The 27846-nt window shown below is 50.4% G+C and overlaps 1 protein-coding gene and 1 long non-coding RNA gene across 15 annotated transcripts in view; one reads left to right on the forward strand and one right to left on the reverse strand.

Annotated features, from left to right (window-relative positions):
* Nucleotides 1–27846, reverse strand: part of ARHGEF9 (Cdc42 guanine nucleotide exchange factor 9) — a 162909-nt gene that overhangs the window by 77520 nt on the left and 57543 nt on the right. The window contains exons 1-2 of one of the 14 annotated variants that reach the window (XM_064427243.1): nucleotides 27366–27381; nucleotides 27202–27263 (exon numbers count right to left, since the gene is read on the reverse strand). The exons of 11 other annotated variants lie outside the window; for them this stretch is intronic. In XM_064427243.1, coding sequence (XP_064283313.1) covers nucleotides 27202–27231 — 30 coding nt within the window. In that variant the 5' untranslated portion in view covers nucleotides 27232–27263; nucleotides 27366–27381. Of the gene's footprint in view, nucleotides 1–7706; nucleotides 7832–27201; nucleotides 27264–27365; nucleotides 27382–27846 lie in introns of those variants that run through there. 2 more of the 14 variants (XM_064427241.1, XM_064427242.1) reach the window with 2 other exon arrangements.
* Nucleotides 2414–5583, forward strand: LOC135304628 (uncharacterized). The gene is made up of 2 exons (XR_010365935.1): nucleotides 2414–3054; nucleotides 5225–5583. It is a non-coding gene; the product is annotated as an uncharacterized LOC135304628 (long non-coding RNA).

A 27846-nucleotide genomic window follows, 5' to 3' on the forward strand; every position in this document is an offset into this window, starting at 1 on the left:
CCATGGAAACGATAAATTACCCTACTCTCACAAATTTGCACAATCATTTTTATGGGCAGTGCTGTTCAAGAAAGGAGCTGCCTTCCTGGAACTGCACAGCTGGGGCAGCCAGGGTGTGCATCCAAAGGAAGAACTATGGAAAAGAGAAATTGGAGACATGTGGCCAGTGGCAATAGACATGGCCAAGGGGTGGGGTGAGCAGCTGGGCCAGTGCCTCCACGGAAAAACCCCTTCTCCTTCCTATTTCATCTGTCATAGCTGGAGTCAGGGAGACCCTGGACATCCCAAAAGCATGCAGAGGTTCTTCCTTGGATTTGTGTTTGCTGGGCTGGTTTCCTGGCTCAGATCCTGTGCTTCCCAGAGCTGACACAGGTGGGAGAGGCTGTCCCAAGTCTGCTGCTACCCCACAGGAGATGGCATCGTTTCCACACTGACATGATGGAAAAAAGGATAATTTCCCGTCCAGTTCAGCTGCAGTCTTTGATAACATGGATCACAGCCTGAGTCTGCTGTCACACAGGTTTAGGATCCTCTGATGCAGCACAAAGCAATAAAAAACAAGTGCAGAAAACCAAAGCCGACATTTGTTGTGGTCTTTGATAGCTTTCCATCTCCACGGCAGTGTGGAAGAGGTGATTCTCTTCCCTGACATTCTCTGCTGATATCAAACAGGCAAACCTTGGGAATGCATCTGAGAACTGAGAAACATCTGATAAACAGGAAGCAAACTCATTCCAACCCCATATTCAATGGGAGAGATGCTCCCAGGGCCAGGAATCACAGGAGCAGCGGTGGCAGGGAGTCAGAGAGGAGCTGGGAATGCACTGAAATGAGAGCAAGATCCATGGGAGGCTCTAACATTCCCTCCTCCATGGCTTGTTCTGCACCAAGCAACTCATTCCAGACAGATATCGACAGCGTGGGAGGCATTCAGAGAAAAAGCAACAAATTTTATCAGAGGTTCTGGAAGGATTAATACCCAGGAAAAGATTAAACCCTTCAAAAGCTCAGCTAAACTCCCATTTCAGAGCCTGCTAACACTGCTTCAATAGTTCCAGAGAGGTATTAGTTATGTATAATGGGGAGAGCTGGGAGTCTGAAATGGAGAAAGGCTCCATTTTAACCATCTGAAAGGAAAACACCAACAAAGGATTTCAAACAGAGGATCTGCAAGGTGAGAAATATAAAATCAATTAAGGAATTTTCCCAAGGCAGTCCAGGAAGGCTGGAGGGAGCAGAGCCAGGGGAAAGTCCCTCTCTGCACCAGGAACCAGAACTCTCCAAACCATGAGAGCTTTGGATCCACCTACCCCCAGCAGCCCCAGCCTCTCTCCTGGAAGGAACACAGTGCTGCCAAAAACTTGAGGCAATTCCTTCAAATCCTTCCATGCCAACAGTCTGTAGCTGTTTGGGTGTTCAGCCTCACCTTTTCCACCCTTCTGGGAATTCACTTGCCCTGAAAGGTATCTAAGTACTTGGACACATCCTCTTTCTCTCCTTAGAAAGGCAAAAATAATCCCATCTCTGTTATTTATTACACTCCTTGGAAATGTAGCTCCTCAGGTAACTTTTAATAACTCAAATCACCAGCCAGTAAATCCAGAGGACATTTGTCTATGTTTCAAAGCACTTTAGTGCCCAAAATAATCATAATTAACTAAGAATAGATATATAAATACCACAGAATATTTCAATAAAGATGTCTGCATTATCACTAGTGCCACCTTAGAGCACTGTTGCACTGGACAAAGCCCCTGGGGTCACTCAGAGGAAGAACTGGGAATATTTTTGCACTTAGAGCTGGAGGAATTGAAATCAGATCAGGTGCTGAATCAGGCTTTGGCACAGGTGTATTCAGGGAGCAGCAGCTATCCAGGGGAAAGGAAGGTTTTCCTGGATGCAACATTCCTGCTTCACAGGGGCAACCGTGGAAAGAGAAAATAAAAGCACCTACTTTTCTCTCAGCTTTGGACACTGGGAACACATTTTCCAGGGGCTCCTGCCTCCATCCACAGGCTGGGGCACCTGTGGCTAGCAAAGGGGACCTGTGCACGCTGTCACCTGGCACAGGGACCCAAGGACAGACTTCCCAGGGGAGCACAGATCTGGCACAAAGAAAGGCACCTTGCAGTGCCCAGAGATCAGGAGAGGCTGAAGTCTCATGGGGGAGCCTCCTTCAGTCCTTATCCTGTTAGTCCTGCTGCACACGTGGGGAAAGGAAAGGTGGATCCTCAGAGCTGCTCGGGGTGGCAGCACTGTCCCCACTCAGCCCCTGCTCTCCAGCCAGGGACATGCACCAGAGCAGCCACATCCATACCCAAGCAGCCAAAACCAAAGCTCTTCCTGCTGATGACACCCCAAACTCTCCCGCAGCAGCCCCAGTGTAACAACCACTCCATCCTGGAGCCACAGCCCCAGGGAAAACCCCTCGGTTCCCTGCCTGCAAACATCTGGCCCCCCAAGTGCCAACAGCTGAGACTCCAGGAGCTCTCCAGGTGCTGAAGGCAGCAGAGAGTCTGGAAATCTCATTAAGAGCCCTGAAGTGCAGTCATTATTTCCCAAGGCTCCTTTTGGCTGCTGGTAATTGCTGCAGGCACAACAGGACCGAGGCAGGCAGCCGTGGATCACAAGTCTCCACCAAGGTTTGTGAGGTCATGGCCATCACCACGCAGGAGCTGGTGAGCCACAGCTCCAGCTAATTAAAACTGCAGGAGCAGAGCATTCAGCAGGTCTGAGCACAATTACCCAAGGAAGAATTTTGCCAGGACACTGTGACTTAGCCCAGTGCTTTCTGCACAAAGTGCTGAAGGAGTTTAATTGTCACCGCTGATGGGAGCCCACTCAGTGACTCATCCCAGCACACAGGGGCTGCTTTTCCCACTCCTGATTTACTCCCAAGGCCACCACTCCACCAGCAGGACCACACTGGGAAGGGCCAATGTCCTCTGCGTTTCAGGACACCAGGCTGGATCCATGGTTTCCCTTTGGGCCCATCTCTAACAGCGAGAGCCAGCAGAGGGGCTGGAATTTGGGAGGAGTCCTCAGGAACCAAAGGTTTTGTCCTGCCATAAAATAATGTAGTATTTAAATCTGCATTTTTTGATTCTTTCGAGCATTTAACTTCTAAAATTGACTTGGGTTTTATTTAATCTTTTAAACACCAAAAAAAACCCCGAGTTAAAATGTCGTAACAAGGAAAAAAAAAGGAACAAAAAAGCATAACTGCTTGAGTTATGCTCTCAGACATTTGTCAGGATAATTTTATTCCTTCCAAAACACAAAACCTTTCCAAATGGTGAGCAAGGTTTCAGTCTGAAAGCTGCAAGGTCAGGGTAACACAGGTTTGTGTTATCTGAAGCAGTGAGAGCTCCATCCCCACACACACCTTTGGAGTGGCCATTCCCAACTCTTCCTCCCAGATCAATCCTGTCAAATTAATTCATCAGTAAGGACAGATTTTTTTTCCCTGGCTACTGTGCGTTAATTAGCGCAAGGGTTGCCATGGGAACCCAGCAACACTCGTTAGCACCACAGAACTCACCATGTTGGAAGTGAACGTGGGCAAGAGCCCCGCACCAGCAGCAACAGTGCCAGAGCTGGGGACGTGCTGCAGCCAGATTGGCTCTCTGATGGAGGCTCTGACGTCTCTCTGCTCAGTGTAACTTGGAAAAACTTCCAAAAACCTGGATATTGCAAGGATCTGTGGTGATGGGACAAGGGGGAATGGCTTTAAGCTGAAGGAGAGTGGATTTAAAGGGAATATTGAGAAGAAATTCTTTCCTGTGAGGGTGGTGGGGCACAGAGTGCCCAGAGCAGCTGTGGCTGCCCCTGGATCCCTGGCAGTGCCCAAGGCCAGGCTGGAGAGGGCTTGGACACCCTGGGACAGTGGAAGGTGTCCCTGCCCATGGCAAGGGGTGACACTGCATGGGCTTTAACGTCCCATCCAATCCAAATCCTTCTGGGACTCTGTGACATCAGGACCAGTTACTGTGAGAGTCAGGCTCCATTTTCCTGATGTTTTAACAAATACAATTTAGGACCCTGTCAGGAATCAAAGTGAAGCAAAACAGGTTAAGCTGAGAGTGTATGAAAAAAGCTCAGGCATGTGCCCAGCCTCAGGAACTCACTGCAAACAGTTATCAAAAATTATCAATAAACCTTTTTCCAGCTAAAATCCTGTGGCACAAACTGCTGCTGGCAGCAGGGTGAGCCATGGCAGTGACCAGGCTGCTCTGGAGGGTCCCAAGCACCCCCTGCCTGGAGGGATCTCCACTCCCAAGCCTCTGCCCTTCTTGATTTGCAGCCCTGTGGTACCCCAAGGGAGGTTTGTCCATCATCACATTCCTGCCTGGTGGTCAGACACTCCTCCTAAGAATCTGGATTTTGCTGGTTCCTTCCCCTGAAGCAGCTCTGCCCTCAGAGCGCTCCCAGAGCAGCTCCTGCTCCTCAAGGCTCTCTGTGCTCACCTGCACAGACACATCCTTCACTGCCCTGTCCTTGTCCCCGTGGAATTCCACTCCTGTGCAATGCTGCCCATCAGCCTGCCCAGTCTGAGCAAGGCTGCACCCCCGGCTGGCACAGGGCATTCATCTCTCCTGGAAATCCATTTCCTAATCCATCCTTGAATCACACCTTGCTTTCTCCTGGCCATGTCACACTGTCAGCTCCCTGTGAGCCTTTGATCCCCTGCTGGAGGCCAGGCTTTGTCCTGGGCACGGGCTGGAAGCTGCAGCAGGCACGGCTGTCCCTGGGAGCCTCACGCTGCTGCCCTGTGCTGCCTGCTGAGCTGGAACCCTGGGAATATTCCACATCCTCCTCTGCAGAAACATTTAAGGCTTCAACCAGCTCTCTAAATAGTCCACTTTCACTATCTGGGTAAAATTAAACCCAAATCTCAGCACTGTAATAAGGAAGGTATTTCAGAAGATCCCAGCTTCCTCCACCCAACAAAACCTGAAATAAAGCAGGGATTTGCCTGCACTTTGCTGAGCCAGCTCCTGAGGAAGGCAAGGCCAGGTGCTCACTGGGTCAAGGCAGATTCTCCTCTCCTCCACTTACAGGAAGAGAAAGAATTTTGGCTTTTCCATCATGTGAAACAGCAGAGACCCAGGCAGAGCCCACCCTGCTGAGGGCAACCACCTTCCCCCTGCACCTACAAACACTTCACTAGGAAGGAGGAGCCAGATGTGACATTTTTAACCCTTTTCCCTTTCTTTCTCTGCAGAAGGATGCACATGGCTTGTGCTAAATCTTGAAGAAGGACCAGGGGGCCAGCCCTGAACATGTCCCTGCAGAAGGTGTGGTGGATTCCCACATAACCCCACCTCCAAACACCTCCTCCCACTCCAGGACTGCTTCCCACTCAGCAGATCCTCCTCCCTCACACCGCAGCACCAGGCATGCCACAGCTCAGCACAGCTGTGTAATGAGAACCAGCCCACACACCTCTGGATTTTAAGGGAAAGAAAGGGATGCTCAGGTTCACCAGAGCAAGTTATGTGGGCAAGCTCAGCTTCTCCAGGAGAATCCACATTAAGAAAATTTAATTTCATCAAGCCATTAAAGAAATCAAGCTGAGAAAGATCCCCACTGCCAAGTCTCTCCAGCCCTTCACATAATTTTCTAGCAATCCACCCGCAGGAGTTTTTCTCATCTTGAATAAATAGTCATTTTTGCACCTAAGGGAAGATGAAAACATTTTCTATGCTTTCAAACCTTCTCTGGCATCTCCATCAAGCTCAAATCCCTCCTCAAAATACCCTCCAAACTCTGAAGAAAAACATTTGTGCCTTGTGCTAAAAGCTCTAGAAACTTTCCTTCACAGGCTGGTGTTTCTGCAGTGACTCGCTTTCCTCTTACATAAATCAAGGGCCCAAAAAAGACACAAACAGTGAGGAACAGAAAAGCTAAACCAAGGCTGGTCTCCAAAGCCCAGCTGAATGGGAAACCTAAAACAAGAGAGACTCAGCTTCTGGAAAAACAACTTTTTGACAGCACAGAGCATCTGCCACGCCCCCATGCCTGCTGCTCCACCTCGGGTCAGAGGGACTCAGAGCTTTCATGTCACACAGTCCAAGAGGAGAGAGCCCTCCTCAAACCAAGGGCACTAATTGTATTAATGAAGGCTTAAGGTCAGTACATCCCCATCAAGCCCAAATTGCTGTTGCCTGAATTAACAGTTCTCCGTCCAGTTTCAAGCAGATGGGAATCCAGAAAGCACCAGCAGGGCTGGGAAATCAATGTCAATATGCTAAATCCAGTAGATTTAATTTTTGGGTTTTAGGAGAGTGAACGAGATCAGGACTGGGTCTTCTTGTGCCAGGGTAGGATTGGGTTACCTACTCCTGCAGGATTCCTGGTAAAGGGAAGAATAACAAGGGAGATCAAGAATTAAGGGGAAAGAAGAAAGTAGACAGGTCATCCAAATTTGCAACAAGATATGACTATACTTGGATAATTCCCAGGCATTTTGTAAGTATCCAAGCCAAAAAAATCCAGGAAAAATAGTAAACATGCACACAGCCCCAAGGGCCACAGCCATGCACTACCAGCCCTGTACATGCAGAGGTGCAGGTACAGCCCACACACAGTAATGCCATGATCTGATTCCAGCTGCTTCAGGCCATAATTCCTTGTACAAAGTGGGGCTTGTGGACTTTCTATGCCTTTATTACAGAGAGAACCCAAAAACCCTGTGAACTGCCCACTGGGTGTGGGTGTGCAGTTCTGCCTGTCAGAGCCAACCCTGGACGAGCACAGGGCCCTGCTCTGGACGCTTCCCTGCCACCCTTGGAGCCAGAGCCGTGTCTCACCCGTGGGGCTCTCACCCCAGATGGAGCTGCTGTCACTGAGGCCAGGACCTGCCCCAGGAAAGGGCTGGGGACAGGCAGGCAGAGGTTAAAGCAGAGGGACATGATGTGAGGAGCTGGAGGCGCCGTCACTGGCGGCTCACCAGCGCTCAGATCCAGTGACCTGACACAGCACAGCTGCTCTGGGTCCTCAGCACACATCCAAGGATCTGCCTCCCGAGAGAAGCCTCTTCCCTCCTGTAAGCCACTGAACAGCTGAGGAGTGATGCTGTGCCTGGGCTCCTGCAGCTCTGGAACACGTGGAAATGTGGGAAGCTCTAGGCCTGCCAATCTGCAGGAGTGATTCTTGCTCTGGTGTCTAACCTGGGAACACTGGATGCCAACAAAAGCAGCTCAAGGAGACAAAGGACATGCTTGGGGAGGGAGCACCAAGAAGCAGCACAGCAGAACCAGCCACATGCCCACAACCCTTCCCTGCAGCTCCTCAGCTCTGCCTCCACCATTACTGCTGCTTCAGTGCCTCTCAGAGCTACCGAACGTGGCTGTCAACCTCCACTGCAAACCTCCTGGGTAAGAGATGGAACACCCCCTGCTCCTTCCCTCCAGGAGTTAATGCCTTTTATTTGGCCAGATTGGGTGCTCTGCCAATCACTGCCTCCTCCAAGCCCCCCATGTTGGGCAGGCACAGCTGTGAGCCCCCCAAGGTGGGGCTGTGTGCTGCCAGCTCAGGCTCTCTCCTGATCTCCCCTCACTGCTCTTCCCACATCTTCTCTCCAGCAGCTTTCATCTGAGCATTGCCCTGCACTGGGAGCTGCAGTGCACTTGTTGTCAGAGCTTTCCTGGCCAAGGCAGATTTATCCTGATGCATGCAAATGATGCCAGCGTGCAGGAACTTGCTTCGGACAGAGCCGGGAGTTTGCAGTGCGAGGCTGCTCTGGAAATGTCACTGTGCAGGATCCGAAGGGGCCTCCACCACCTCCTCATTCCCAAGGCCATCAAGGTATGTGCAATGCTTCCTCCACCTGGGTGAAAACACTCACAGTGTCATCCATCTGTCATCCATCCCTCCATCCACCATCCATACATCCATGGATACCTTTGTCCATCCATCCATCCATCCATCCATCCATCCATCCATCCATCCATCCATCATCCATCCATCCATCCATCCATCCATCCATCCATCCATCCATCATCCATCCATCCATCATCCATCATCCATCCATCCATCCATCCATCCATCCATCCATCATCCATCCATCCATCATCCATCCATCATCCATCCATCATCCATCCATCCATCATCCATCATCCATCCATCCATCCATCCATCCATCCATCCATCCATCCATCCATCCATCCATCCATCATCCATCCATCCATCCATCCATCCATCCATCCATCCATCCCTCCATCCCTCCCCCAGATCTTCCAGGCTCTCAGAGAACATCCCAGCCACGAGGCAGCAGCACTGTGCCTGTGTCTGGCCTGCCTCAGGGCTGCAAAGCATCACATGGCATTATTTATCCATAGTTCCAACCCCAAAATCCACCAAATTTCTCCTCAAAGATGCTGCAGGTACACAGCTGAGCACATCACAGATACACGAGCATCTACCAATCCTGCATTTTCAGCTTCTGAGCACTTCACAGCATCTCATCCCAAATTCATTGCTTCAACCAGCACAGAAAGTCCTCTTCTCCAGCACCTTGGATTTTTAACAGAAATTAAGCTCAACACAATACACCTTCTCCCACACCCTCCTAAACTTGTTTTTTCCCCACTGCAAACTCAGTGCAGCGGGGCTGACAAGCACAGAGTGAGCCTAAGAATTCTAAAGAAAAATACAGAAACTGAAGAAAACCTGAAGAAAAATGAAACTGAAAACTGGGTTCCCCCAGCTGGACAACAAGGAAAGCACCTGGTGTCCATGGGAAAAGCTGTCATGGCCCTGCAATTCCCTCCCTGCAGTGCCCCAGGCAGTACCAGGAGGTTTTAAATCACTGTTACCTCAACCATCCTCTTTTTGTTTGGGCCTTGCAGAAGGGAGATTTCTCTTTGTTATTTTTAAACTGGAGACCTTACAGATGCCAACCTTTGCAGACCAGCTGGCAGCTGGGATGGTGCCCGTGGGAAGGCACCAGAGCCATGCCTGGAGCCGTGGGGATGCTCAGCCTCCTGTGGCACAGCTTGGGATGAAAAGGAGCTTTCCTTGCTTTCCTCCACTCCTCATCCTCAGTGCTGGAAAGAATTCCAGACTTAGAGGGACCCAAGGGACATTCTGCAGAGAAAACTGTGGGCAGCTGGTACATCAGGGTAATTCTGGAACTGAAAGCTGGAGGGACTTTCCTTTATTTTGGCTTTTTTGAGTGTTTTTTTTAGTGTCCTGCATGAAATTCTCTTTCTTTCAGTGGTGCCTCTGGAAAATCAGCAACAGAAATTTGCTTGAGCTTGTAAGCTCCTGTCTGCAGTAATTTGAAAACACTGATAGAAGACTTTGTGTCTGTGTGTGCCTTGGTTCTGAAGGACCACGAGTGGGATGAAGGTCCCACAACAGCAATTCCCACTCAGCTTCCATTCACTGCTTGAGAGTTTGGCACAGAATACACTGAGAGCCCAAAGAAAGGGTGCACACACCTCCAAAACCTCTGTGCCACCAGGATCTACCCTCTCAGAGCTGTGCTGCTGCCACAGGAAGGACACTGCCTTTCCCTGCAGCAGCCACAGACATCAGCCACAGGCCTGGTGAGGGGAGCAGAGCTGCCTCACCCATCATTAAACTCAGAGGAAACCACACTCAGATCCAGCTGCGAGACACAAGGACAAGGAGATGTGCAGGTGGATGGAAAACCAGCCAAAAATGTTGGAGTTCTGGTGGTTGTGGTGAGCACCAGGCCGGGCTGAGAGGGCACATCCTGCACCAGGGATGCACAGCAGCCTGGAGTGATCCTTCCCATTTTCCATCAGCATGGGATGTCACAGGGTGCAGCACCCACGCAGTGGAAGAGCAATTCACCTCAGAGCAGCTCACCATGCTCAGGCCCCTCTCCCCCAAACAACCTGGCCAGCAGGTTTTCCTTGGCTGGTCAAGTGTTAATAGACACCATTCAATCCCTGCTTCCAAAGCAAAGCTCAGCTCCCTGGGCCAAGCTGGGACTGCCACCCTGACTCCAGAGCACGTGGATGATTCCACAGCCCGTGCAGGTGAGTTAACAACTGGAAAGGAAGACACTGGGGTGTGCAGCAGCACCAGCATCCATCCCTTCCCAGGCTGGCAGATCCACTCCTCCCAGGAAAGCCTCTCTGCTCCAGCAGCCTTCAGCCCAAGGCACTCCTCTGATCCTTTCTTCCAAACCTTGACACCCAGGATTGTGGATGTCAGGAGAGGATGGGATCTAAACTAAGAGATAAGGTGAGCAGTTTCTGCATTTGCATTTCATTTTCCGTTGCATTTCCTACCCATGTCCTTCTGTGGGCAGCCCTGTGGCATTCCTGGGAACAGCTCTGGGGTAACACAGGCAGACCTGAGTGAAATCACTCTCCCTTCTCACATATTCCTACTGATTTCTGTGTTCTAAACACACACCAGCCCTGAGGAGCCACTACTAGAGGGTGAAGGCTGCTCACTCTCTGCCTTTGCAAGGGACCAGCCTCAGGGATGGAGGGTTTGGAGCAAGAAAGTCTTGGAGCAAAGAATTCTCAGCTCAGTCTCCTCATTAGCCAATACCGAAAAAAGGGAGGTGCTATGAGATCCCTAAAAAACCTCACATCTGCATGGAAGGGCAACAAGTTATTCATCAATTAGAGGAAGGTTAAAGACCAAAAGCTGCTGTGGCACAGTGTCCTGCAGCCTCTGAGAGCTCATGTGAGCTTCCTGCAGGAGAAATGCAGTCACATGCTCACGATAACCACCTCAAGGAATTTGGTGTGTGAAGGAAATACAAGAATATTTATCCTGCCTGCTCTTCCCAAGCGCCAGGGACAGGTACATAGAAGGGATGCTGCTCACCCTGTAAGCACACAGAGATTTGGGAGCAGAATTCCAGGGAAGACTGCAGGGCACAGAGCATCCCACTTGCAGAGAGCACAGCACCCACATCCTCTGCCTGGCGCAGCCACTGGGCACAGTTCATTCAGGAATGAGAAGAAAAGGAGATAAAAGACAAGCCTGGCATCCCAGAGGAGGAAACATCACAGTGCCACAGATTTCTGATGTGCACCAGCTCTCAGTTTAAACCATCAGGAGCTTTGGATTTTCAGACACAGAGTAAAATTCCAGCTACAGGAAAACATCCCTGCTGCTGCATTTTGGGACTTCTCTCTAGGTCTGGTACAAACACTCTGCCACCCCTCAGACATCAGGAAACATCAGCTGTAAACAACTGCCAGGTCTCCTCTTTATCCACAGAAGTTTATATTCCCTCAAACTCCCAAATAACAGTATATTTTGTTACAATGGCCAAAAATAACCTTGAAAATATGCAAAGAGTTATGATTTCTGACCTTCAAAATATTGTACTTGAGACATTTCACTTTGTTATTCCAGCCATGGACAAATGGTTCTGCTAAAATATCTGTCACAAAGCAGTCCCCTATGCCCAGACCACAATAATCTTTTTAGCAACTTAAAAGGTTCTGCTAAACCATTATGAACTTAACTCCAGGCAGGAAAGAAATGGAAGAGCTGGAGCACCAAAGCAGCAGCTATTCTTGTTAAATTGGTCTCAATTTTTCAAGGATCCTGTTGAACATTAGAGAGGTCACAGCCTGCACCACTGTGAAAACCTAAGAAGTCTCTAAAACCCACGGAGTTTAATAAGGAATGCCATATTCCCAAATTGCCTCAAATGTTTTACAGGGTATTATGACTTCCAGTTTTATAGGTCCAAAACACCAACCAGATAAAAAGTCTATTTCCTCCAGATTTTCAAGGTTCAATTTTTAAAAGGCCAGAGGCACAAACTGTTCCTGTGAGCCAGGGCAGCCTCAGCCATCAGCTTCCATCACAGACCCAGCTGCCCTTCCCAGCTCCCAGAGTTTGTCCTCCAGTGCACAGGAGTTGGTTCCCATGTTAACCTGCTGCCATTTACTTTTCCCAGCTTTCCTCAGCACAGAATCGTGGAATGGTGTGGCAGCACCCAGCTGGTCTGCTGTGTCATCAAAGGAAGGAGGGCTGCAAAGAATGGTTTGGGTTGGAAGGGACCTTAATGCTCATTTTGCTCAGGCCATGGGCAGGGACACTTTCCACCACCCCAGCCTGGCCTTGGACACCTCCAGGGATCCAGGGACAGCCACAGCTGCTCTGGGCTACAGTGCTCCAAATGTCTGAAGCTCTTTTTGTATTTTTGAGATAGAACTTAATAAAAATCTGAAATCACCTGTCATGGGACCTTCAGGCTGAACAGCATCAGATGATGAACCTCAGGATCCCAGGCAACCATGGTGCCCACCTTCCTCGGTTGTACAGTTTCCCTAAATCTCCTCCATGTAGGTCCCTATTTCCCATGAATGGATTAAAGTGGTTTCTTTTTTTCTCCCTCCTCCTGCCCTCATGGCCTCACTGTTCTCCCCTGGCAGCCTGAAGCCCAGCCCAAGGCTGTGCCACCAATTGGCTGATGGACACCACAGGCAATCCCTGGGCTCAAGGCAGCTCCATCCCTGGCCTTGACAAAGATCTGCACACAGTTATGGCAGTGATGGTGCTGCTGGCACTTGTCCAGAAGGAATGAAGCTGTGACATTCCCTGGGGTCAAACAGTGCCTTTCCAGGCACCACCACTGCATTTACACTTTTCATCTACTCAATGCTGGGGCTGTAAAATTTCATCTTTCTTTCTGTGCTGCCCTTCCCTCCCAGATTAATTTCATTAACAGCTCTTTTTATGGGCACTGTAAAGCACCATTCCACACTTGGGCACTGTTCAAGAGGACAAATTTCTACAGGGACCTTCTGCGATCTGAAGGTGACTCTTCAAGCCCATTCCTGGTTTCCTCACTGGATCACATCCTCTTTGTCCCCTTCAAGGAAGTCTGACCTGTGACACACCCAGTCAGTAATGAAATACTGCAGCTGCTTTCTCTAGGGTGCAGATATTGAACATTACCACCCCCAAAATGCACACAAGGGTGCTCAGGACCCGTGGCCTTCAGGTCCTCCAGGTCAGATCAAATCCGCTGCTGGAAAACCTATGTAAATGCTGTTTCTTTGGGATTTCTACTTGACTTTCCCCCCTCAGGTTTCCCAAATAAAACCCAATGTCTTATTTCCCACTGACTGACAGCGCTGCGGTTCAGCAAATTACCAAACCCATGCACAACTGTGCCTTGATTACTCCCTCTCTTTTTTTATGAAAGAAAATGTCAAATCCTTTCATTTGACTCTTTCAGGAGCCTTTGAGCAGTTCAGGAGCAGTTTCTCACCTCAGAAAGGGGCTCACAAGGGCTGCTTCACACAGCCCCAGATGCCACTGCTGATCCCAGCAGAGCTGCAATCCAAATCCTGCCAGCAGCGAGGCCAAATCTCTGCTGCCTGGCACTGAAATTCTTATCAGATATGGAGACTTTAGGCCGGATTTTCATCTTGATGCTGAGCTGCACACACCAGCTCTGGGTAAGCTGAGCTCTCCAGAGACAGCCATCCAGCTCAGGGGCCATGGGTCACTGCCATCGTGCCACCTCAGATGAACGTGTCACCACAGGCCAGCCCCAAGCACCTGCCTCCCACTGATGTTACAGTCCCTGCACATTTTTCACTCTCTCTGATGTAGCCTGCTCCACCCTGTCCCAGTGCTGGTGCTCCCGGCAGGCAGCACACAGCCGTGTGGCTCCAACCCAACATATTCATGAACTTTTGATGGAGCACCCGGCTCCTGCCAAGTCCCAGGGGATGTTTTCCAGGGAGCAAGTGAGCCCACGCTGGGGGCTGGGGGAAGGGGGGCAGCCCAGCCCTGGTGCTCAGCCCTGCCAAGAAAGCAGAGCCAGCAGCGCAGTCCTGGAGTGTCACGGCCTCCATCCATCCCTCACCACGGAGAAGCATCCTCTGTGATCCTTGCAGAGGGATAAAATGCTGCTCTCCTCACTTCCCAGCGCTGTTTGGAGTGCTGCAGGTTTGCTCCAACCACAGCCATGCTCGCAGCTAAATGCTGAGCGTCTCGCTCCCTCCTCCTCTCCCTCGGAATTTTTCCTCTCCCGTTCCAGCCAATCGTGCAGGGGAAAATTCCAGCCTGAGCTTCATTAGTGTAAGATGTAAAAATAGAAGTGCATTATCTTTTGTAGTTCTCTCACTTGATTCAGCGGCAGTGTGAAGGTAAAATAATTAAATGTTTGTCTGGTGATAAAAACAAGCCCAACAGGAGGGACTGGGCTGGGCTTTTCTGGAAGCTGAGCGTGGAGATCTGGGGGCTCTTGTGCTCCAAGATTTTGCCCTCCCCACTCTCCATAGCTACCAAAAGGATGATGATGCCTCCCTCCCTCCTTCCCTCCTCCTCAGCTCCAAAATAAACACAGGCTGGAGGCTTTGGGAGAAGCTGGCAAATGCCTCTGCTGCAAAGCAAGAACTTTTCCTGCCATCTCCCCAAGCCCTGCCTGGCAATTCCTCAGCACCTCCAGAAGCTCTCCCAGAGCCAGGAGAGCTGCAGGAGCGGGCGGGTGTCTGTGTGGACCAAGGTCAACACAGGAGATGTTCAAAAAACATTAGTGAGCTGACTTGATCCTTCATCAAAATACTTTCTGCTCTTCCTTCCTAACACTTCACTGCCCACGACGTGGCAGGCTGAGCCGATGTGACAAACTGTCGAAACACATTTTTTTTAACAGAAAAAAAAATTAAACCTAGACTTTAAAGGTAAAACTGGCCCCTTTGAGTCCCTCTATCATATGTGACATTCCTGCTGGAAAAAAAAGGGCTCTGAGAGCAACTTGCTGGGAAAAGGCTCCAATGAGCTGGTAGGAGCTCCAGTCTGCAGGGCGCTCCTGGGCTTCAACTTGTTTTTTAAGCTCCCATTAGTTAATAAAAGCAACCACAGAGGTGAAAAAGCACCTGAGCATTTGTCAATCCCCAGAAACAAACCTACGATAAGATGCTGTTCATTGATTCCATAAACTGCAAAAATTCCCTAAATCATTCTGCTGGCACCAGCAAAAAATACCTGCTACCAAAGGGAAAGGACCATCATTTCTCCCTCTCCAAATTGCTCCTCTGTGCTTTATTCCTGCTGTTGTGTTGGTAATGACCTATTTACCACCAGGCTGTGGAGGGTGGCAAATCCCACCCACCTCCGAGTTCCCTGCTGGAGCCTGGGATTGCTATTGATGAGCTCCGTGGTTTGATGGAAAGGAAATGAGTTGAGTTTAAGGGCTGCTGGCACTCTCTCTGGAGAAATGCCAGGGAATTTTTAGACAGTCTTCAACCCAACAATAAAATGCCATGGATGTGAGTCAGAGTGGATGCGAGCATCTCCGTGGGAATCTGGGAGCAGCCAGCTCCGTCGGGATGTGCAACAACCCTGCCCAAAGGAGCCACCCGAGAGCCCAGGTGTCCAAACCACTGATGTGGGGTCCAAACCCACTGCCTGCATGCACAGAGGGTCACCTTTACTGCCCTGGGACCCCCAATGTTGTGCTCACACTGTGTGTGTTTGCAACACGTAACAGCCTGTAGAATTTTTATACTTTTAGCTTATAAATACATCAGGTAGTAAAATCCAGCCTTTTCTTGGGGTGGATGGGTAGCAAGTGTGTGTAGAAAGCAGCTTACAAATGCCTGGCCATATTCATTAATACAGACTCCAAAGAACCTAAACCTTTATGTTTGTCTCCACAAGCTGGCTACATATTTAATTTTATTTCAAAAGGATTCTCCTGGAAGTGGAGTAATTGACATTATTTGTATATCTTATGTCAATGCAGGACAGTGTAGGACTGTTAATTTTAATTTTTAAAAAAATTAAAACCTGATGGCTGAAAAAATCTTGTGACTTCCTAACACATTGGAAAGCACTGAAGTCTTAGCTAACCAAGAATCTGGTTCATGATTTTAAAGGTCTTGGGCTCATGGCCAAACTCCCAGAATGTCCCTTGTGTGCTCCACTTTTAGGTCCATCAGGATGAGCAAGATCCCCGGAGTTCCAGCTCACAGATTTAAAATGGCTGGAGCTACTGCAGGGAGAGAAAATGGGGGGGAAGTCTGTTCTGTATTTATGCACCAACACCAGGTGGGGAGAGGCTCTGAATAAGTAGCACAGGATGCAACAGAATTATCTAAGAATTAAGGCCTATTTTATGTCAGAAGAAGAATTCAGTGCTCTTGGTAATAAATTCAGGAGCCTGTTTAAAAATCAGACCTTGAAGCTGCTGGACACAGATAAAGTTCTGTGGCCTTGTCTCTGCAGCACCCCAGCTTCCCCAGCGCTGCCTGTGCTTCCTAAGGTCATCCATAAATCCAGAGCACTTCTGGCCACACCACACACACCAGGAGGGCTTGGGACAGCCGCTGACTGCCAAGACAAACCCTGCTCCTGCAGCCAATCCACCTCTGTCCATCTTCTCAAAGGAATAATCCAAACACTCATTTGCAGGATCTCACTCGTTTCTCCTTCTCTAGGACCAGTGCCAAACCCAAGACTTATGTGCAGGTCCTGGCACCTCTAACCACAGTCTGCACCAAAGCACCAGCACAGCAAACCCTGACCTTCAGTCCAGCAGGTCCCCAAAGCACTGCTGGCCACGGGACACTGCAGCCAGGATGGATGGATGGATGGATGATGGATGGTGGATGGATGGATGGATGGATGGATGGATGGATGGATGGATGGATGGATGATGGATGGATGGATGGATGGATGGATGGATGGATGGATGGATGGATGATGGATGGATGGATGGATGATGGATGGATGATGGATGGATGGATGATGGATGGATGGATGGATGGATGGATGGATGGATGGATGGATGATGGATGGATGATGGATGGATGGATGGATGGATGGATGGATGGATGGATGGATGATGGATGGATGATGGATGGATGGATGGATGGATGGATGGATGGATGATGGATGGATGGATGGATGGATGGATGGATGGATGGATGATGGATGGATGATGGATGGATGGATGGATGGATGGATGGATGGATGGATGGATGGATAATGGATGGATGGATGGATGGATGGATGGATGGATGGATGATGGATGGATGGATGGATGGATGGATGGATGATGGATGGATGGAGGATGGATGGATGGATGGATGGATGGATGGATGGATGGATGGATGGATGATGGATGGATGATGGATGATGGATGGATGGATGGATGGATGGATGGATGGATGGATGAATGGATGGATGAATGGATGGATAGATGATGGATGGATGGATGGATGGATGGATGGATGATGGATGGATGATGGATGGATGGATGGATGGATGGATGGATGGATGGATGGATGGATGGCTCCACTGCCCAGTTTTCCAGCACAGCCAAACTGACAAATCCCCCCATCTGTTAAAGGCTTAGATCCACTCCAGGTAATAACAACAAAACACTGCCTTCCCCTGCTAGAGCTCATCCACAGCCCATTTCCAGAGCCCTTCGAGTCCTGACTCCATCTGTCCTGGGGAGATTTGCTGCCCCTCTCTGCAATTATCATCAGAATAAACTCTATTTTGGGCATATCCTGCTGGTGCTGCCCCTCCATCAAGCTGTGCTGCCAGAGGTGCCTGCAGAAAAGCTGTGCCTCTGAGAATTCAAGGGGCTCTGGGCTGCAAAAAACAGATCTGAACCCTCTGTTCCGCTGACAGGCCAAAGAAAGACTGTCTCTTTGAAAACCTGTTCTGATATTCTCTCTCATCCCATGAGAACTGTCCCACGTGAAGATACTTCAGTTATTTTCCAGAAATACAAATTCATGGCCTAGTGGAGTACATTTTCTGCATGTTCTAATTTGTCCTGACCTCCAGCCCCAGATTTCCCTTTATAACACACTCCTCTATTCTTAGTTTTACCTCCTGCATTGTATCCTTTGCCCTCTTCCAGCTGCACTCTCAATTTGGAAAAGCCTGTATCTTCCCTTTCCCTGCCTTCCTCCCAGACTGAGGATGGTTCCTTTGGATGCAATCCCCTCAGATTCATCCCAACTCATCCTAACCTGCTCCAAACTCTGTTCCCATTTCTCTCTGCTGCTCCAAGCCAGCATTCTAAACACAAACACATTTAACACCCTGCAGTGACAGCCTGGGAGTGACACGGTGAGGGGGACATGCTTGGAAGCCAGGAGGGAGGTGAAGATGAATTCCACACCTGGACTCCACTGCTTTTGGGCCATCCTGTGGGGAATGCGAGTGTCTGGCTGTCAGGAAGCTCAGCTGCTCCCTGGATTGCTGTCTCAGAGCCTCACCTGGCTGTGAAGCTGCTGTGTGATCTTTGAGGAGCCTGGCTGGGAACTCTGTCCTTGCCTCACTGCCCGACTCCATCTCCAGGCAGGACAAGAGGCAGGAGCAGAGCAAAGGGACACTCCAAAGGCCATGGCAGCACAGCCTCCCTCCCTCCAGGAGCACAGGGATCCTCCTGCAGCCCCATCTCTGCCCAGACACATCCCTGGGCAGTCTCCACAAGGCCCTAGCAAAACTGGATTCAAAGCAAGGCACCCTCAGCAGCCCCCAACGCTGAGGATGCACCAGAGACAAGGTACAACATCCCTCACAAATGCCACCAAATCCAAGAGAAATGTCATGCTGGCCTTTCAGGAGACTGCTGGGAATGACATGGATGACATCTGTGAAAGTCAGGACTTAATTCTGCTAAATTAGCAGAAGCCTTGAGCGCTGATGGACTTTCACGAGTCTCTTAAACTGGAAAATCCATTCAGTGAAAGGAACTTCCAGATGATGAGGCAGCTCCCATGTCTGTGTTACAGGACCTCATCCTGTGGATTTAAAGGAGCTGGTCAGAGAGAAAAGCACAGCATGGCCCCAGCTCCACCACTCACACAGAATTCCTGCCCAGGGAAACTCCCTGTGAGGAGACAACAGCCTGCCCTGACCCCTCAGCCATGCCTGGGAGATTTGGGGTGATCCTACAGACACCTGGGGCTTCCACATTCCAACACCCTGTTCCCAGCACCAAAACCACTCCAGAGTGTTCCTCAAGACACAACAAGAGGCAAACTCAGAGCAGGAAGCCCCAGGACAGCCGTCACTGCCCACCTGCCACACAACAGGGGACATCTTCCCCTGGCCACTGCCAGGAAGGAGGGACTCAAATAAACTGTGGGAGGAAGCTGAAAATAACAATCCAGAAAGCTGCAAACATCTGGAAGGCCAATGCTTTGCTCTACAATTCTGCATTGATTTCTTGCCTCAAATAGATTTCTAGATGGATTGCAATTAAAATGAGTTACACAATACTGGAAAAACATCATTCATTTCCGCTTCTGATTTTATTTTTGCATCTTTGCTTTCTAGATCCTTTTGCATTTCAACAGCCACTCCTTGGATCTTAACTTTTTTTTCTTTCCACTCTTCTTCTGGCCAAATTGCTCTGCATCCATTTTTACCTTTTATTCCAGCAAGGATGCTGCTGCTGGTGGCTCACACAGCCCTGGAACAATTCCCTGGGCAGTGGTAAAAATCCCCACTGTGAGCCCTGACTGCAGCTGCTGAGCAAACCCACAGAAATCTCGGAGCATTTATCAGAGGCAATTCTTTTGTAAGCTGCCCTGAGCCCACAGGATCCCCTTGTCACATGCCTCCAGGACACCAATTTCCATCTATTGTCCTGATTCCTGCTCAGAAGCCACAGGGAGAGAGGAAAACGGTGAGGAAGGCTGGGCTGCAGGAAAAGAGATTTACTTTGCTGAAAACCTTGTAAAGCCAGGCCAGCTGCCCTGAAAAGGGCAGAGCTGCCAGTATCCCTGCTCCAGCCCTTTGCTGGCCATTCCTGCACTGGGATGGACGAGGTGCAGAGCCCTCCTCTAGTTCTCTCTAGATTTCTCTAGTTTTCAAACAAGATGACAGAACATGGGATTTCCATCCAGACAGCAGCAGCAATGTCAGACACCAAGCCCAGCTCTCCTGAACACCAAGGCTGAGTTCTACAGAGTAGGTGGGACAGATTAACTAGAGACCAGTGAGAGAGAGCAGGTTTAGATGGGATATTGGGAAGAAATCCTAAATCCTTCCCTGTGAGGGTGGGCAGGCTCTGGCACATGGTGCCCCTGGATCCCTGGAAATGCTCCCTGGGATGGGGCTTAGAGTAACCTGGGATAGTAGGAGGTGTCCCTGCCCGGGCAGGGGGTGGAATGGGATGAGCTTTAAGGTCCCTTCCACCCCAAACCATTCCATAATTCCATGATTGCCTCATTATGAGCACGGCAGTCCCTTTGCACTTAGCCAACACAACCTCAGTCTCGAGCTGCTGTGAATAATACAGAGAGCTGCTGGTATTCCCAAGCCTTTGATCTTCATTTGACTTTTGAGGGTTTTCAGGCACCATTTTCATTTAAAAATAGAAGAAGTACTCAAGTATTTATACAGCACAAAGGCTTTAAAGGCTTTAAAACTTCAGAAAAGATTTTTAAGATGCCGCGATGAAGAATGTCAAGTGTTATTATCGCTTGAGTTCCAACCTGAGTTGGAAAAACCCTGCAAAGGTAAAACTGTCTGCAGGAGAAACAAAGAGGCAGAAAGGGCAGCAAAACCCACTGCAGTGATGGGGAGATGTTTCCAGCTGTGGGAGACCTGCTCAAAGGAGAAGCAGAAGTCTTCCCTGACCAGCTGAGAAAATCACTACAGACATGTCCTGCCTGTCCTGACAGAACAGGAAGGAAAATGCCCCAGGGAACAATCCTCCTTTTGGGGAGAGGATGGCCAAACACAGAAGCTCAAAGAGATTTGGGAATTAAGATGTGAGCCCGTGTCACTCAGTCAGAGACAGCACTTCCAGGCCATGCCAGCATCCAGAGCATGGCTGGGCTGCCTTGGGTGCCTTTTGTGCCATTCTTTTGTGCACCATGAGCCTCTCCTGGCTCCTCTTGCTGGCTTTGGGGTGGGAATTGTGGATACCCCAAGTGGTTCTGCCCCAGAGCTTAGCCACAAGAGGCTGAACAGCTACTCCAAAGCTCCTGGTTTTACTGAGGTATTTCTACTTAATGCAGATTAATTTCTTGACAGCACAGAAATACCACAAAAGGCTTAGAGAAACAAAAAAGCCTCATTTAGATGAATTAATAACAGAGAGCAAGTGTATTATTATTGAAGGCTCTAACGAGGTGCAGAGCTCTTCTCTAGCTGCAAAAACAGAAGGCTGAGCTCTGACGCTGCACATGCAAAATATTTGAGGCCAAATGAATCTTTGGTGGAGCCCTGCTGACATCACTGTTGGGATCTCGGGTGGAATTCAAGATGTTGCTTTAAATTAAAGCAGGGAGCTCCTGGATGGGAGCTCTGCTCTGCCAGGGGCCCCCGCAAAGCCCCAGAGGGTGAGAGGCATTTTTCATCCATCTGCTCCAATCCCACCTGCCTCCAACACAGCACTTTTCATCCTCACTTGCCAAACCCTTGAACAGGAAAGGGCAATTTCCTTCTGTGCATTTTACAGAAAGAGAAACAAAGACGTAGAAAGATGCAACAGCCCCTGCAGCATCACCCTGGCAGCAAGAGGTGGGGAATGGGGGGCAGTTCCCCCAGACCCCAGCCCTTGGAGGGCCCCATCATTCCCCAGTTGCTCCAAACACCAGGCAGACACAGCTCAAACCAGGCTTTTCAATAAAATATGGTCCACCACCTGATGGATGGTCGACAGAAAAGCCCATCCCCTCTGCTAAGCTCGTTAGAATTTCTGATTGTAACAGAGACTTTTGTGGTTTTAAAAATACAGAAGATTTAAATACTTTTGTCTCCAAACACCAGAAACTCAAGAGCTAATGGGGGTGAAGACAGAGTGCTCTGGATAAACAGATTATTCTGTCACACCAATTGCTGTGCCTCTCGAGGTGCTCTGCAGCCAGTGGCTCAGACACTGTCCCAGCCAGGGCACGGAGCTGCCTGCACTCCTGCTCTCAGCCAGCACGGCAATTTTCGGCCTCCTTGGGAAGGCTTTGATATCAGAAAACCACAACTGAGCTTTCTCTTTGCTTGAAAGGCACCCACTGGCTCAGCCACTGCGAAAGTGTTTGCACTGCCCTGAGAGATCAAAGTGGCTCAAAACCTTTTGCTTTCATCGGGCAAATTAAAAACAAACAAGGCCTTTCCTTCCTTTCCTTTCACTCTGCTAACGCCCATTCCCCTCCCAGGCTTCCCAGGCATCCTGCAGGAATACAGGGATTCCATGAGCAGCCTGGAATTAAGGCTGGCATTAGAGATGGAGGAGCAGGGATGCAGCACCGTGGAGAGCTGAGAGCACCCGCCCGCCGTGCAGGGCTCCATGCCTGCTGCTCCCATCCCTGCCCGTGCCAAGGCTCACACGGGTGTGCCCAGGATTCAAACCCCTGACATTCCTGCTGTCTGACTTCCTTGGGTTTTATCTTGTGCTCCCCTGCATGTCCATACCTCCTCCTGCTCCCCCTCCCTGCCCGGCCAGCACGGAGCAAACTGCACATCCCTGTCATCCCTGATGCTCCAGAACAGATCCCCCGTGCCAACGGGACCAGACAAGTGCTCATCCAGCTGCAGGAGCCTTCAAACGGTGACGAAGCCCTTCTGAATCCTGTGTGGGCAGGGCACGCAGGGCGAGGGAGAGGAGGAGAGCCGAGGAGCAGCAGCCCGGGGCTAAAAGTGGCTGTTGACTTCACTCTCCCATTTGGGAGTAGGTGGAGGAGGTGGGTGGCCGTGAGCAGAGGGGAGGCGGAGGGGGCAGCAGCTATTTCCAGCTGCACTCATGTGCCATTTCTCTCAGTGCTGAGATTTGAGAGAAAACAGCAGGAGGTGGGGAGTGGGGGGAACCAAAAAGGAAAATCACAGACTCTGTGCAGGAGAACATGTTAAGGAACGAGAAGTCGTTACCAACAGCACAGCCCTGAGATTCTACCAGTACTGGGGGGTTTAAAAATATAACAAAACCCAAGGCTGCTTGGATTGCTTCCTTGCATTGCACACGAGAGGATATGATGGAAATGAGGCCACTGACCAAGGGGCCCAGGCCAATGTGTGGCCCCAAAATGATGGTGAAAGCTGCTGCTTGCAGAAAGCCTCCCTCCTAATAAACTGCGAGGTTTTCTTGGCTCTCAGAGATTATGTAATATGTTCTTGCCGGCTGCTGCTGCTGCTGCTGCTGCTGCTGACTCATATTTTCCAAAATATATCTGGGAAGGAAAACATATGCACATGTGTTTTAATCCATAGGTTTCCCTGCCCATGTCCAGAGTGACCCACAGGGAGGTGCAGCACTGCCTGCACATGCGTGTTCACATGTGTGTGCCCCGACATGTGTGGGGAGGAGGGACAGGGACAGCCTGGCAGCTGCTGGAAAACACAGATTAAAGCAGCACTGCTTTCTGGGGCAAAGCACAGCAACTCTACCACAGAGCAGGAGGGACCAGGGACAGGGAAGCCAGGGAGGGAGACAGCAAAGGGAGAAGCACCGAGCACGCGCTGCCGACAACCTCCAGCCAAACCTGGGCTCTGGGGACCAGACACAGACTCGTACTGAGCTGCAAATCAGCTGGGTACATGGGGTCTGTGGCAGCTGGGGCCACGGTGACAATCTGCAAATGGCAGTGGGCTGAGAGGGACAGCAGGGCTGGCCTCAGCACGTGGCTCAGCAGCACCCAGCCCTGCAGAGGGGTGCTGGGGGCAGCAGGGCCAGTGCTCCTGGATTCCATAAATCTACAGCCTGGCTCCTGTTAGTGCCTGGGAACACACTTTCCAGGCTCTGCATGTGCACTGAAGAAGCCAGGCTTCTCCTGCCTGAATATTTCTAAATCTGAGGCAGCCCGTTAGTCTTAAGCAAATTTGTTGCCAGCCTGCAGGTTTGGGAGGTTTAGCTCCTCTGCTTCATGCCTGGGTGCACTTTTAATTCCTTAGGAAAGACTTTTTGACAATTCTGCAAAACTCTCAGTATCCAGGAGATTGGATCGATCTGCTGCTGGGCATTGGAACAGAAATCCATCTCCCCTGGACCAGAGGAGACTGAAAATCTATGCAGGTGTCAGCCCCTGATCACCACATCACGGCAGCAGCTCTGCACCGATGACAGCCCCGTTTCATGCACTGCCTGCTCCTCGTGCCTGTGTGCTCAGGGGCAATTCCCCACACAGGGACAGGGGACAGTGCCCCAGTCCCTCCTCACCTTACACACACCTCTGGAGAGGGTACAGGCCGTCTCCTTCAGTCCTGCATCATCCGCATCCCCATACAAGGGCTCTGTTGATATTCCCTGCCTTACGCAGCCAGCACCAGCATTAAAACAATTCTATTTTAACACCTGAAACTTCATCACAGCCAACTGCTCTTTCTTGTTTTAGAGCAACTTTAAAATGTTTCATCTGCATTCAAAACTGGTTTTATAATTGTTACTTTTTAACTTAATTCTCCTACAACTTCACAAAAGAACGAACATCCAGCACGCCTAAAAGGCTTTGGAATAAACCTTAAAAACAAACATTAAAGATTGATCACGCTTTTTCAAGATTATACTAAAACTGACTGAAGCTCAACTAGATAAGGAAAGAGAGTTGCATTAAATTAATCAGCACCTTATCAAGCCAGGAAAAAAGAACTGTAGATAACAAGCCTTCCCTAAATTTGGTATCAGAACAGAAACTTCAGTGCACGACGTACTGAGAGAACCTTGTCAGATTTACTGAACACAATACAGGGGAGTGGAGCTGCAGAAATAGCAGGGGAATGAGGTCCACAGAAATGCTTTGAAAAAACCTTGTTTTCTGGTAAAGCCAGCAAGAGCTGATGCTTTTGTCAAATGGAACAATTTAATTTGACAAAACTTTTCCCCAGAAATGCCCGGCAAATTAACCCGCTCCTATTGGGATAGAAGACAGATCCTTAGGGGTTTGCTGTGCGCTCCTGCTCGTGTAGCTGAGGCCAGACTGCATTTGCTCGGTGGCAAGGGAACAGTTCCATCCACAATTCCATCCTTCCTGCTTTCCAAGCCCTCGGAGCTGGGCTGATTCCTTTTCCCGCATCTCAGCGTGAGCTGCAGCCACTCTCACAGCTCTGAGCTCCCGTGCAGGGGCTCAGAACCCCCAAAACCGGCACCAGCAGCAGCTTAACATTTCGGAAACTTTGGGGCAGACATCCCGAGTACCGGGAGTGAACAAACCCAGCCAGTAGCACCCAGGGGTTTGCGGGATACCCGGCGAGGCTGCGGGCTCTCTACATCCCTGCAAAGCAGACACTGTCCCCACCACTCCCGGCGGGACAGAGGGGAGCAGGGCTGGGGACAGAGCCCTGGCAGACACCAGGACAGCCAGGCTCGCTGCTTGCCCAAGCAGGAGCAGCGGGAAGGACATTCCAGCCTCAGTCCCCCCGGCACAGCACAGAGCCCCGGGCAGTGACAGCCCCGCTCCAGAAGGACAGGAGGACACTGGAGCACACACGGCTCATCTCACCACGGAGCCCAGCCTAGAAATCCACCTTTATCCAGGGACAAAAAGGGAGAACAAAGAGCCGGGCTGCTTTAACCGGGGTGATGCTACTTATTGAGCCTGCTCTGCCTCCCTGGCACCCAGGGCACGCTGCCGGCTGTCCCCAGCGCCCACAAGGGTCAGTGCCTGCCCCGCACAGCCCGGACAGGTCCTGCAGGAGGGGAAGGGCCAGGGGAACAGCTCGTCCCTGGAGACTGAGCGCGGCCCCGGCCCCGCCGAGGCGCGGATGCAGCCGAAAATAGCCGCACGCCGGCTGCCAGCAGCCCATACGTTGTGTTATATATGTCTCAGCTGATGCAAAGGAAGGGGCAGGCGCTGAGCCACATGGCCCTTCACATGGGCACGGCCACTCTCGGCTGCTCCCGGCTCCAAAACCCCCAAACGCAGCCTCAGCCCACAGCGCCCGGCACCAGCCTGGCCCCGACACTGCCCCACGGCAAGGTCTGCAGAAAAACGAACAAGGCAGACCCGAACACGGTGCCAAACACCCTCCCCCACTGACAGCCCCGCATCCTGCTCCAGATCCCAGCCCCACTAACCCCCATCCCAAAATGTGCCGCTCTGCAACCACTACGTGCCTCAGTTTCCCCAGCTCTGTGATAGCACGAGGGGGAGCTCCCCAAAGCAGCACACTCCTATGAAATTATATCCCTGTGGATAAACTAGAGTCAATTGAGATCCAGACCTAATTCTTTAAATCCTTGCATGCGCGCACTCCCTTCATCCTCCAAAATTCTCTTTAATTCAGGTGGTGAAGCTCTCAGGCTGCCCAGCAGAGTCCCCACCAGCACAGCTCTGGGGGCTTCCTGCCCGTTATCAAGGTGGGGTTTCTGACAATGCCAGAGTAACTCCCAGGAAAACCAGGAATAAGGAGCAGAGGCCACAGGGCCCTTTGCTGGTTAAAACCACCCCAGCCGTCTGTCAGTGCTTGCAGATTAAGACTCATTTCCACTCAGGAAAGAAATTCAACCACAACTAATAAAATAAAGACAATAAATCACGGTTCCTCCAGCAGCTCTTCCTCCAGGAGCATCTATTTTTAGTGGGAAGCATCAATCACCACAGCTCCTGCTGTCTACAACAGCTCCAACAGGCAAAAGCCAGGTAGGCAGAGCTGGGCTGACATGGGCACACGCACACGTCCCCTACCTGCACTGCACTGTCCCCCAGCCAGAATGGGGACACACAGGAGAACATCAGGCATGGCTACACCTCAGTGCTGTGTGATATTCTTCTATCCCAGATGGAAAAGAGAAGCCACAAGGCAACAAAGGAACAAAGGAACGCGCCCAAGGCCATACAGTAAATCAGTGGCAAAGCCAGGAGCCGGCAGAACTATCCTCTGCCAGCCCTGGAACCCCTGCACAAGCATCCTCCTCAAACAGGACAATTCTTACACAATTATTAATATTTGGGAGTTTTCCTCAAGCTTCCCAACTTCTCCTCACTGGAGACTCCGCAGCTCTGAGACAAATCCTTGTGTTTTATCAGAATATCTCTCCCAACATTTCACTGGGAGAGACACACTGAGCACACACCCAGCAGAGAAAATCCACAGAGGAAATGTAACACACAGGAGAGATCATCATTCCAACACGGAGCACACAGACACACATGCAGGCAGGCACGGCACACGGAGCACTCCAGCTGAACACACAAACCAACAGCAAAATGAAATGACAACACAGACAGGGGTTCTAGTCACAAATTGAAACTAAAGCAACCAAAAAAGCCCCAAAAAACAACAAAACTAAACAATTAAAAAAAAAAAGCCAACCAAAAAACTTACATGGATTTTTGGCAATTTTCCTTCAGACATTATACACAGCAGCTGGGCTGTGTACTGAATACCTGATCCAAAAAGAAATATAACCACATTATGCAAACAGATGGGTGCAGGAGTCAGGTGAACATGCAGCTCTTAATAACAGTCATCTAGGGCTGAGAAAGCACCTCTGCATTCCCACAGAAGGGCTGGCATCGGGGCAGATCTTCACTCCCTACCCAGCCAGAGCCGGGGCTGCGCTGCTGCCATCCCGGGGGAAAAGCCAAATGGCAGGACAGGGCAGAGCCACCGCGTCACGGACCTCGGAGCTGTCCCATCCCCTCCAACTTGTCATGTGAGGTTTTAAACAGAGGTGGGTTAACCAGGGTGGGGGAGGAAGCCTTTAGAAACCCCAAAGGAAAGCACTTTATCTGCCTTAAAGCAAGAGCATTAAAGAGCCGCGCAGGCAGGACAAGCCGGGATCATCCCGACACTTAAGCTCTCAGGGAAGCACCCGGAGAGGGGCACATCGCCCTTTCCCCATGCCGAGGAGGGTGCCTGAATCTTTAACACGGCGGATTGCTGCTCGGGAGGAATGGACTTTTTATGGACTGTGGGAAACGGGGTTGCTATGATACAGGCAGAGGCATTTTCATGAATCCTGTGGCA

This window comes from Passer domesticus, chromosome 7 (assembly GCF_036417665.1).
Source record: "Passer domesticus isolate bPasDom1 chromosome 7, bPasDom1.hap1, whole genome shotgun sequence".
Taxonomy (NCBI): domain Eukaryota; kingdom Metazoa; phylum Chordata; class Aves; order Passeriformes; family Passeridae; genus Passer; species Passer domesticus.